This window comes from Styela clava, chromosome 3 (assembly GCF_964204865.1).
Source record: "Styela clava chromosome 3, kaStyClav1.hap1.2, whole genome shotgun sequence".
NCBI lineage: Eukaryota > Metazoa > Chordata > Ascidiacea > Stolidobranchia > Styelidae > Styela > Styela clava.
Genome location: NC_135252.1, coordinates 15,848,706 through 15,862,271, shown reverse-complemented (window position 1 = coordinate 15,862,271; position 13,566 = coordinate 15,848,706). Strand labels below are relative to the sequence as shown.

General features: G+C 36.0%; 1 protein-coding gene across 1 annotated transcript; it reads left to right on the top strand.

Annotated features, from left to right (window-relative positions):
- Window positions 1–9,025: 9,025 nt before the first annotated feature.
- On the top strand, window positions 9,026–12,937 carry LOC120342117 (importin-7-like). Its single transcript, XM_039410808.2, has one exon. The coding sequence runs from the start codon at window positions 9,138–9,140 to the stop codon at window positions 12,291–12,293; it is 3,156 nt and encodes a 1,051-aa protein (XP_039266742.2). The 5' UTR covers window positions 9,026–9,137; the 3' UTR covers window positions 12,294–12,937.
- Window positions 12,938–13,566: the final 629 nt, after the last annotated feature.

Here is a 13,566-nt window from a genome sequence, read left to right as displayed (position 1 = left end):
CTCGGCTCAAGGTTATTTTTCAATAAAATCTGCAACCAAACCGGTTTTTATAACGTGAAACAACGTGTCTGTGTTTATTATTATTTTTTTCTTCAAATATCAAATACTGAAACTATAATGGCATAATTAGGAATTATAAAATATTGCATCCGTTGTTTAATTAATAATTCCTTCACGTAGAAGATTATTCCCACGTTAAACAAGCCGAGGTGGCCTCGGGATACGGTTTTTGAAGTTTTATTTATTTTCAGTTAAAATATTTATACAAAAACAAAACATTAGTTATAGAATAGTGTGGTTTTGTAACAACATTTGTACACTGATGTGTGAAGATAGCGGCTAAATATCATATATGGCCGAATATCTCAGTATGCCTAGTGCCTACGAGAGTTATTATATTCGCGGTCAATGCATTATGAAAATTGCTTGATGGATTTTCTCAGTAAATCAATCGGTAGTTTTCTTTTCCCCATACTGAATATACACATTATACATACAGATCAAAGTAAACAATTGCATTTCAGGGTGAGAGTAGATCGAGCAGCGACACCTATGACAAAGTTTAACAACAAATTTCCATGGTAAAAATACAGAACATTAACGAAATTTGACGACCGGGTATTTTCAGTATTGCTCTTTTCATTGGAAGAAACCGATTCCGATCACAAAACTGGCACAATAAAACGTGCATACTGCATGAAACAAATAAGTAAGCGTCTGGATATGCACTTTTGAATCCTGAAATCACGTTCACCATCGCATATATTTTGTCACCTCGCGCGATACGATGCATTTGAATATAATAATTTCAGACTGAAATCGGAATTGACACAACTAGTCCAAAGACTCCAAAACACCCTAATTACCTGGAATTCTCTCATTTTATAGAGTTCTTGCTATGGAACTTCTTTCCAAACGGATATGTAATCTTCATTTACATTCTTATATTCTATTGGATTACTCATATCGAAAAATTTCTTTTTTACATAATTATTTTGACATTTCACAAATTCCCTTACAGCCCACTTTTTGCATTATATCATGATGCCCACGAGCGCTAAATATATCTTAACACAAATCAGCGATTCGGTCGGGTAATTCATCGAATACGTATCCACGGATCTATTTCATCAGCTACCGTGTTTCCCCGAAAATAAGACAGGGTCTTATTCAGTGGCATCAATGACATTAAACAACATGATAGGCAACTCTGACGTCACTCCATAAGACTACAGGCAAAACATTGTATTTCATGATACGCTCCAATGCACATATTTCTCGTCGCCTTTCGCGTCCGTTTTCCGCTCGCTTTTGCTACTCGGCGTCTTTTTTACGTGTAGTACCTGCCTTTTTGCGCCTGTAACGAAACAAAATAATCTCTATATCTAAGAAATTTTGCTTACTTGGAAAGCTGGAATAACAGGCAAGCTGTAAAGAGCAATTCTGGACATCATAGACGTTTTTTTTATCAGAGAAGATTACAAACGCGATAGCGGAAAGATTTGTGTGGAACATTTTGCAGATAATGACAAAGTTCAAAGTTAGTAATTTTAATGTTTGCGCTTAATCATTGAAATTTCATTTAAAGAGGGTGTCATACAAAACTGTGCTGCGATACAATTCCATAACACAAAGTTTGCACCTATCGAACTTGCTTTTGTAGGTGAATTTATTAGACATATTACATATTCAGTTAATCGTAGGTAACATTGCTGGTACATAATGCATCATAGAGGTTTGTTTAAATTTAGGAATTTAGCTCATAGCCCACTAATTAATATTATCTTCTATGCAGGAGGTTGCAGGGCTGATTTCAACTTGCAGCCTTACCGATCACCTGACGATGCTCATTTAGTTTGGCTCGAGCAAGTCTCCTTGAAATGCTTGTGTGGATGGAAACTACCTATATTTTTTGCCTTCCTCCGATTTTAGACAAATTTATTCTGAGGGATTTCGCATATAATTCTCACTGATTGTTGGCTGTTTATAATTCCTATTGATTGTGAATTCTGATTATAACAATGAGTTGAAAATTTTTTTACCTAATTTACTGGCACCTTTTTCTTGTTAATACTCCAAGCTGAGGTAATAAACATGACAATACATTTATGTCATCTGGAAGCAAAATATGCGCACTAATTAATAGTTTGGCACATTGAGATAATACATCATGACAGAAAATACAAGTTAAAGATATGTATGACCATCACATGGTAATTGAAATTAAAAAAAAATAATAGGGGCTGTGGAGTATGGAAAGTTCAAGAAAAAGACAAATGTTCATAGCTCATGAACTCTCAATTTTGCCTCCATTGCTTTGTGAAGGCCAATATATTTCGAGTGGCTGAATTGGTTTACCTTTATGATAGCAACGATTTTGTATTTAATATAGCGAGATTATTTCAATTTAATTGAAGTCAATTTCAATTTAATCTCCCAAAGCAATGCTTGAATCGTCTAGAATAGATCAGTGGTGTCAAACTCATGGGTTTTCGAGAGCCGCATTGCATTTTGAAAATTGTAAAAAGAGCCGCAAACAGTTTTTGATAATGTATACTTAAAAGATATTTTTAAGATAGTTTTAGTTTGTGACATATATTGTGATGCAACTAAACAGTTGGATTAAGTTTTATTATTTTCTTCAATTTCAAATGCAATTACATATTAATATTTGCATTCCACTATTATTGCAACATTTGCAAGTTACAGTATTTATTATAAAAAATTGTAAAATTCTATGTACAACCATCAAAATCATTTTTGAACAAGCTTTGAATAAGGAAAGAATAATACATACACTAAAAATAACTTAATCTAAATATATGAACCTAAAATTAACAAAAATACTACAGTATAAACTCAATGTTTTAATAATTACATTTGTCCTGGCGTTTGGCATCTTTTTTTGTGTCACCAGCATACTAAGGCCAGTCTGAAATGATTTTATAGTACCAACTCTAACTAACGAGGCCACATGATCATGGGTTTATCTGGATCTTTACGAATGTTTAATTAATACCAGTAATGCAAAAAAGTTACTTTTATCATTTCATGTATAGATCAGTAAAAAAACAAATGACAGATTTTTTCGACAAGACATTTCGCACTACATTGCGTGGCATAGGATTGCTTGAATTATTATTGATATTGATTTTTAGTAACTAAGTCGTTGTATAATTATATTAATATACAAACACATGGAAATTTTCTGTTCGAAGTTGGTCTTCGAATTTGTCATATTGACTGCTGAGCTTATTGTGTTTTTTGATTGTATTGATGGAAATATGACAAATTAAACAATGTGCTTCAGAATTTTGTGAAGAGCAGAAATGTTACAACTCCCATTTTCTCCGAAAATGCCACCTTCTTCATGTACTTTGCGTTTAATTTAATTACTCAAGTGTTTTATTCAAGTATTCTTTTGCTAGCTTGATGTGTATTCTTAATTGGGTCAAAATGTGGACAAAAAAAATCAATATTCCAAAACTACTTTCAGTAAATTGTTTTCTGTGTGAATAATCAATTTCACTTTAGAAGGTTTGAAAAATCTATTACATTTAGATAAATAAAAAACTTCCAAAATACTATTACAATTATTGTTAATCGAGGGCCGCACTGGAAGTTCTCTGGGGCCGCGAGTTCGAGATCCCTGGTCTAGATTGAAGTTGTTCAAAAAATATATGATAGTATTTTATCATGAATGATGATTATACCCCTTCCGGAATTTCTTCTATAGTACTACCAAAAGTTGATGAACCAAATATAACACAGGTGCAGTGAGGTACCCGTAATCCTCATTTCCAAAGCTGTTTTAAGTATGTCTGGCGTGTTTTGTGCCTTTTTACAAATAAGACCGCTTAAGCAATCTTACGCTTTGGAATTTTTTATTATTTTCCTCAAGCCCTGCAGGATGTGGGGGCCATACACAACTCTACCGGAGGGTCAAATGTCTTTGCATGCCTCCATAGGTTGTTTTTCTATTGCAAATTTCTATTTTCAATTGCATTATATTTCTTGGAATCACACTGTCACTGATATGTCGCCAGACTTCTGATATCTCCCCGTCTGCTATAGTTGTCCTGTGAATAAATGATAGGAAATTGAGATTAGACGAATAGTTGAAAGTTTTGCTTTATGTCGGCTTAATTTCTTGATTGATATACTTACTATTTCTGCTATTGCCTCTTGTGCTGCAAGAGTCTCACAATGCTTAGACAGGTTTGTCCACAACTTTCACATCTGAAGAAAGAGAGGAGATTTATTAATTTTCGTTAAGAATAAATAAAGCAGTCTATATGATTCAGAATGGAAAAGCTAATAAATCCAATATCTCATGTTTTATTTAAAAAATATTTTACTGAATTTGGTATATAAACCAACTAATAAAAGGGTTTAGTCAGAAAATTACAAGCATTCGTGGCTCCAAATACTTGAGAAATCAGACTATACAATATAGACCGGTATGAGTGAAATGTTAGGTGAACTTGTTAACACTTTGATTCAATACGCAAATAAAAGTGAATGCGTAATAGTATGTTACAATGAGCAGCAATCAACAATGAGTATATATCCTCACTGATTAAAAAAATCTAACTGGAGGTGCATGAACTATTTGAAACCATAAGGGATAAGTAAATATGTAATTTCGGCAAATGGGCAACTACGTACCGTACTGAATTAATAACTTCGTAGTATTTGACAAAGGCTGGCTTTCCCACGTGTACTTAACAGTGCGATGCCCGGGTGTGATATACAACAATAGTATTCACCTTACCTTTTACCGATTTCTTTTTACCCCAACTTTCAAAAATATCATTGAAATCGACAACAACTGTCAAAGCAGGCACGAACACCATTCGTGCTACGCCTTGAAAGCAGCACACATCCGCTCGTTTTCGTCTCGTCAAGTATGTGCATTGGAGCGTGCTATCGAATACGATCTTCGGACAAAAATGCCGGAGTTGCGCATCATGTTGTTTAATGTCATTGGTGGCATAACAACGCAATGTGGCGCCCCTGGATCTTTGCGCGAAATGCCGCCCCCTCAACACCGTCGTAAAAGCTGAATAAAATTCCACACAACAGAAGAATTGAAGCAGTGAATAGTAAATTTTATCGAAAGTTCCAAATTCAATGTCTAGTTTTCTTTGAAGCAAATTCAGAAATTATATCGTCAAAAGATAATGTCTCGACTAAATCACTTTCAATGGGCAGTATTGCTGGCACAGACAGTCTGCTTTCTCCCATAGTCGATCTCAAGTAAAACATTATCAACTTAGGTTTTGACTTCGTTATTCGCAGCTTGTGAAAGAAACGGCAACAGTGAGGTAAAGCTTGAGATTCATGAATAAACAATAGAGCTATGCTCAAATATATGGACACGTAGCGTCACATAATTTTGATGACGTCATAGCGAAAAAAAAAGTAATAGCCTTCTGGAGAAAATTTTTATCTTTAACCACTGAAAATTTCAAAGCAATTGGTCCAGTATTCGAAGAGAAAAGCGATTTCTTCAAAACGTGTTGATGGAGACAAATAATAACAATAACAACAAAATTTTGAAACGATCGTTATGTCCACTACGTGTCCAATAAGGTGTTGATTCACATAAACGATGTTTGCAAACCACCACAGGACGTCCAGCGCTGTAGCGTCATTTTTAAATGTAAAATCACTTGATTGTACTAGTGCAGCGGTTCTCCTCCGGGGGGTCCCTACAGGGGCCACGAAGCAGTTCGTGGGGGGGGGGGCACGACACAAGACTAATAATCTATTTTATAGCGACTTCGTTTGCATACTTTCCACGGCAGTTTCATTACCTGAATAGGATTATTTGCGATCACAGGGTGTATTCACTTTCTTGTGCGTGAATTGTTTGATCATAATGGAATTTGAAATCTACCAAGGAAAATAGTTTGCCGGCAGGCCGTCTGGTCCTACAGAACGGCAGTTCCACTCGACTGCGAGATAACCTTTGCTAGCGTATTATAGACGCAATTACGAAAATTGAACTACAGTTCCGTTTTGGATGAACACATGAATAGCTGCGTTCCTGGGCCTTCAAGCACAACTTCAAGATGTATCAACAACAGTTCCGTTGACTTTACCAAAGTAAAGTGAGATGCCAGAGAATATGATTAATGCTGGCATTGCTCGTATGTAATGAGCAATAAATCATTACGTCCATCTGAACTCCAAAATACCGCGAAAAAATCACCCCCGGTGAAAAACGTTGGCATCGGTTTCTTTGCTGCCAAGCGAGTTATATTTGACAGGAACGCACATTGACTAAGTTCGGGTTTCTGTCGGAGCAAAAGCCAATTTTTCTTACCACAAAAACAAAATTTATAAACCGTTTTGATGTTGACATTCGTCTAGCTATAAAAAAGACTGCGCCTAATACGATAAATTCTCTTTGATTGTATACTGGAGAGCGTTTACTTTCTAGTCTGTGGTTTGTTTTTGCATTCCATAATAGGTCGTAAACACATAATACAATCCAACACGTTTCGTTTTTTGGAATGGCGAACACGGAGACCGCGAGTGCAAAAATGCGCCGGAAGGGGGCCACGAGCCATAAAACACCTGGTTTAGACGTATATCTTGTGTAATTTTTTGGCTTCATTGGTAAATTAGGTCGTTTAATGTGACTGCCTTGATTCATTTAAAACGTTTTTCCGCTTCGTTTGGCCGCCCTCCAGCAACGTGCCCCTGGATTTACCCACAAGATCTAATGGGTAGTTACGCCACTGGTCTTATTTTAATTTTCTTTCGAAAAATAACACTAGAGCTCATTTTGGAAGAATGTCTTTTATTTTCATTCGTCAAATACGAAATTACAAAGTGGAGAATTACGAAATTTTTGATATATACAAAATATGAAAACCGATATCCATTTTTCTTATAAATAACCATCGACAAGGTCTTATTTTAAGGGAAGGGCTTATATTAAAGTCATTTTTAAAATTCAAGCTCGGTCTTATTTTCGGGTAAACACGGAAATGTAAATTAAAATACTTTTTATTTCCAACCTATACCTAGTCATAGATAGACATTGAATTCCTAAAATATATATTTTTTGACTCAAATACGAATGCGTTTTGATTTGATTGGCTTTCTTAATATCAAGGATGCCGAAATATGAACATAAATCGTGCTAACACTATCATGCTTGTGTCACGGCCTGAAGGTGTTGCTACCGTGGTTGTAGATGAATCAGAAGACTCAAGGATTCCGGATTGGTTGTTTATTGTACGGCAACTCCAAAGCATATAGCAGCCAAACAGACTAAACAAAACATCACCAGAGAACTGGGAACAGGACCGACTGCCGGCGCGGCAGCCGGAGAAGAAAGGTCGAAAGATATAGTTTTCCTCTCACGTGTAGTGAGTGGTCGGAGTTCAGATCCGACAAAACAGCATTAAACAAGGGTCAACATAACTGTCTATAAACATAAAAATATATATACGCACAATACAAAAGCGGACGCTATGGTCCGCGACACTTGCAAGTGAGGCTATACTTATTTTGTAGTATGCGAGCGATAAAAATCCTGCGCAATACCTAAGAGGTTGAAGGGCATTATGTATAAGTTCTTATTGTGAGTTGCCGGGAACAGTTTTTATCAAATATTGCACTTAAATGCTTGATACTTTTGGTTCTCTTCACTGTATTTGCGCTAATCAAGTTCATTTTTCCGCGTGGAATTACACGTGAGAAAACATGACTATCATGAAATGTTTCCGCGCGTAGAAATTATGAACTCGTTTTTGTCTTTCGTTGTCTGATTACAGGAATATTTAATGTTAGATAGAACTACTGTAGAATTAGGTATTCTAATATTGCAGCGCTGCTGCTGATAAAATAAATAAACATAATAGGGTTGAACAAAGAATAATTGACAGTACTGTGCCTTTATATTTTAGAACACCTGCAGACCTGCTAAATCTGTAAATTGTCAAAATTAATTTGCAGATTTTGGACTGATCAGTTGTCACTGTGCAGCTGTGTCAGGTTGTGCAACGAAAGAACAAAAGAATCAATAAGTTACATGTAGCGTACTGATTTCTAGATTCCGAAAAAAAAAGGTTCAATTGCGGAATTTTGTATCTATCTTTCATGTCTTTTCAGTTTTTATTGGATGAATGGTGCACTGAAATTGAATGGTGCATTGAAATTAGCAAAATTAGCCTAATCTCATTCCTGCATTCTAGAGCATAAAAATAGTGTGATACCGGGAACATGGTAGGCTAATGCAGTAATGTGAATTTAGTTATTGTCACATTTACATCATGTCTCAGTGTCTGTTTAACTGGATTTACAAAATTATTGCTGTATTGTGACCGGCCAACTACAAATAAATAGGCCTATATGAGCAAAATATCCAATCTGTCATTGTACATTACGGTAGCTGTATGGTACCTTGTTTCTTGTTAGCATCACTTAGCGTTTTCTGTGTTTATTTTCTCTTCTATAATTTTAATACAACACAGTTTTCCGATTTCAAGAATAGCCCCTTCATTAAAAGACCTGAATTAGGCTACATAATTATAACAGTGATTGCAAATTTCTCCTTTACGAGACAGTCTGGCCCTCCATACCGGCAAAAATCAGCAGACCAGAACTGCGAAACAAACTAAAAGGAAGCGCAATCTAAAATGTCACCATTGGATTCTTCAAAAAAAAAAATTCGATTTACTGAAGGAAGAAAAATTGCCAATGCTAGATGTAATTGTATCATACTTTTTTCGGAGATTCCTTGGAATAATATGGTCTGAATACACATATGTTGTTGAGAATATTCATATGATCTGAAATCTATATTAAACTGTATTTTATTGTATTTCTGTTAATTTATATGGAACCTTTTTACATTTTTAGATATTAATAAAGATTTCCCTCAGACTTACTATAGGTCCATAAATTTTTTTTTATTTCAAATGCCAAAATTTATTTTAATCCCTAATTTCATATTACTTAGGCAATCTCACATCATATCTAAAATTATTCTACGTTTTAATTTCAGCTATTATCAACTACAATATTAACAAAATAGTTTTGACTTTTATTTACCTGAGAAAGGGAGAAAAAATTGAAATTCTGTTTTGTATGGTTTAAAACTCAAAACCACAATAGTCATGGATCCAAAAAAAGTTGTTGAGATCCTTGAAGGGACAATGCATCCAGCACTTCGACAAGAGGCAGAAAGCAAACTAGATGAAATGCACAAGATCAGTGGATTTGCTCCTCTTCTATTGCAAATTGTAATGTCTGAAGAAATACCAATGGCAGTCAGGCAAGCTGGTGCGATTTATATGAAAAATATGTGTACCAAGTGGTGGAGAAAGGACCCAGAAGATGACGAATCTACCGATGTCTTTTTCATTCATGAAAATGATAAAGCAATTATAAGAGAGAATATTGTCGAGGCCATTATACATGCTCCTGAAGTTATCAGAAGTCAAATGAGCGTCACTGTTTATCAAATCATTAGGGAAGACTTTCCAGAGCGATGGCCAGGAATCATAGACAAGATTGCCAACTACTTGGGAGGTGATCCAAATACATGGATGGGAGCTTTGCAGACCTTGTATCAATTGGTTAAAAAATATGAGTACAAGAAACGAGAAGAGAGGGTACCATTATTGGAAGCAATGAAAATATTTCTACCCGCTCTGGGACAACTTTTTCAGCATGCACTCAATGATGGGTCTGCTCAGTCTGTGCTTATTCAAAAGCAGTGTTTGAAAGTGATTTACGCTCTTACACAGTATTCTCTGCCTCTCAAATTGATTGAAGGTGCAGTTTTGGATACCTGGATGAAATACATTCAAATTGTGATTGAAGAGGCACCACCTGAAGAAACTCTACAAGTGGATGAATTAGAGAGACCCGATTTACCATGGTGGAAATGTAAAAAGTGGGCTCTGCATATTTTAACCAGAGTTTTTGAAAGATATGGTAGTCCTGGGACTGTTAGTCAAGAATATAATCAATTTTCTGAATTTTTCTTGCGAAGGTACGCTGTCGGAGCAACTCATGTTCTTCTGAAAGTATTGGGTGATTACAGCAAGGGAAAATATGTATCACCTCGCGTCTTACAACAGACAATGCAATTTTTGGAACAAGGAGTTAGCCATTCTCAAACTTGGAAAGTCATGAAAGGAGTTTATGACGAAGTTTTGAAAGATGTAATATTTCCTCTGATGTGTTTCTCAGAAAAAGACGAAGAATTGTGGAGCGATGACCCACATGAGTTTGTTCGTGAAAGATTTGATTTCAAGGAAGATTTCTTTTCTCCATCGAGTGCAGCTCAGTGTTTCTTGCAGTCCGCTTGTACTAAAAGAAAGCAAGTTGTGCAAAAAACAATGGGTTTTTGTCATAAAGTTCTGGTTGCCAATGAAACAAAAACGGAACCTCGTCGCAAGGAAGGAGCTTTGCATATTATTGGATCTTTATCATCAACCCTAAGAAAAAGAAAAGTATACAAAAGTCAACTAGAAAGCATGCTTTTTACCCATGTTATTCCAGAATACAAGAGTACACTTGGATACATGAGAGCAAGAGCCGTATGGGTCACTCAGCATTTCAGCCGAATCACATTCAAAAAGGATTCGAATATATTTGCAGTGGCTGATGGAATACGTACACTTCTTATTGATGACCCTGAACTTCCAGTTCGAGTTGAGGCTGCTTTTGCTCTTCAGACTCTACTGTTGCACAAGGAAAAAGCTGAGAAGCGTTGTGAACCTTATATCAATGTCATGATTCAGAGTTTACTTCAACTTGTGCATGAAACAGAGAATGATGAGTTGACTTCAGTTGTGCATAAAATTATTTGTCTTTATTGCGAGCAAGTGATACCATATGCAGTAGACATAACACAGAGTTTGGTGATGACGTTTTTCAAACTATTAACGGATGAAAATGGACAAATCAATGGTACTGGAGATGATGACGATGAGGCATCTGACAACAGATCAGTGGCTGCTATGGGAGTGTTAAGTACAATTGAAACAGTTTTGGATACAATGGAGGAACAAAGAGATATTACAGTACAATTAGAAAGTATTGTTGTTCCTGTGGTTGCCCATGTTTTGAAGAATAGAATTATGGATTTTTATGAAGAAATCTTATCGTTAATGTATTCTTTAACTTGCCAAGCAATTTCACCACAAATGTGGGAGGCATTGCCATTGATTAAAGTTATTTTCGACGATGACGGCTTTGATTATTTCTCCGAAATGATGCCTGTCGTGCACAACTTTTGCACTGTTGATACAGATGTATTTTTGTCAAACACAAAAAATATGGAAACAGTATTTGAAATGTGCAAAAAAATTCTTGAAGAACAAAATGGAGAAGATGCAGAAAGTCATGCTGTAAAACTTCTGGAAGTAATCATTTTGCAATGCCATGGAAAAATTGACCAGTGCATCCCTTCATTTGTTCAGCTTGCTCTTGAAAGACTCACCAAAGAAGTGAAAACAAGTGAACTTCGAACCATGTGCCTTCAAGTTGTAATTGCTGCCCTTTATTACAATCCCACCTTACTTTTTCAAACATTGGAAAGCATGCAGTTCCCAAACACAACGGAAACTGTTACTGAGCAATTTTTTCGCCAGTGGCTTAAAGATGCAGATTGCTTTCTCGGAATTCATGATAGACGGATATCTGTACTTGGCCTATGTACTGTGATTGATTCTGCGGAACGACCAAAAATCATATCTGAACTTGCACCAGACATTTTACCTTCTTTAATCTTAATGTTGCAAGGACTGACTCAAGCTTACAGAAGTAGAGGGGAAGAGAACAGCAGTGAAAGCTCGAATTCTGATGAGGAAGAAGATGAGAGTGATCATGAACGTGAGGAGCTTGAATCAAGCGAGGATGAGGTTGATGAAGAGTCTGCTGAATACTTAGAAATGCTGGAGAAGAGTTCTTTAAATGGTATTGATGGCGACAGTGATATCAGTGATGGAGAGACGCCGCTTGAAATTTACGCATCTTCTTTTGATGATGAAGATAATGTTGGCAGTGAATATTTCATTTTCAAGCAAGTCTTAAAACAATTGGAATTAAATAACAATGGATGGTATAATCAGCTTGTTTCTGGTTTGACTGACGATCAAAGGAAGAACCTTCAGGAAGTTTTCACAACTGCGGACCAGCGGCAAGCAGAGGCAGAGTCTAAAAAAATCGAAAAGACTGGAGGTTATCAATTTAACACCACTAATGTGCCAACTACTTTCAATTTTTCTGCATCTGGTCCACCACCAGCATTCTCTCCTTAATACGTACAAAGTCAACATTGTTTTGAGCATGTATTTAGCATTGAGAATGGTGCAATTTCTGTAAACTATTCTGGTTCATTTGTAATTAAATTAGGTGCTTACACAGGTGATATACTGGATCACTTGTCAGGGGTGTTGGAACTCGAATTATTTGTGATTTCGAACGAATTCTGTATTATTTTTTACCGTTTCAATAATTGAATATGTTTAGCATTGAGCCATGTAAAATAGAAAAATTTGCGCAATTTAGTTTGTTAATTTGACAATTAATTTTTTCCTCACTGGATGTCGATTGCTGGATATATCGATTTTTAAACTGAAATATTTTTTATTTTTTTTAAAAGTTATTTGTTGAAAATAACTAGTTTCTCAAGTTTTATTCATTCTTGACAGGTGGCTTGAACTTTCACCCCCAGAATGTATATTATATTTGTTAGGTAGAAAACGAATCCCTGTCCCCACATACTCTTGTTAAAATTGTTTTTCTTTTGGTTTGTTTCACCTATTAAACTTTACTGCCCAACTCCATAATACTGTTTCAGTAATATCGTTAACTTTAGATTGTACATGACCTTATGAGTTCGCATTTTATTAACAGTTGTGTTTTTAGTGAAGTTGAAAATAAAAAAAAAACATCTTAGTTATATGGGGATAGGTTGTTTGGAACAGTATTGTAAAGTTGCATGCTGGCATTTTTCCATTTAGTACTGGAAATGTGGGGAGTGAAGATTAAAGTGTCATTCTATGTGTGGTGAGACAAGATTTGTGGATACATACTTGTTGAGAATACGTTTGTCATTCTTCAGTCATACATTGCATTTCCAAAAATAGAGGATTTTGATGCGCTGCCAGGTTTTCGCACACCTTGCTCATTCACACTTCTGTTTCCACATCGACGACTGGTCATTGTGCATATGGGATATTTGCCGTGAAAGTTCGCGACCCTCAACAAGAAATCCGGAACTGCCTAGCTACTGGTGACTCTTCTACGGCCCTGGTCCGGGGCCACGGCCCATCTGATTTGGCCACATGGGCCGTGGCCCATCAAGCTATGGGCCGCGACCCCGTAAGGAAAAAATTCAATTATCTTACCAAAATTTTCAATTTTTACGAAATTGTCATTATTTGAACCGAAAAAATCGCGGGATGCCACCAAATTTTTTTCTTACGATAAGCCTTCATATAAAAATAAAGCAAAATACCAAGCAACAGAAAAGGATACTCCTGTAGTATGTGTACCAGGTTAGGGTTATGACCAAATTTTGTTCAGATT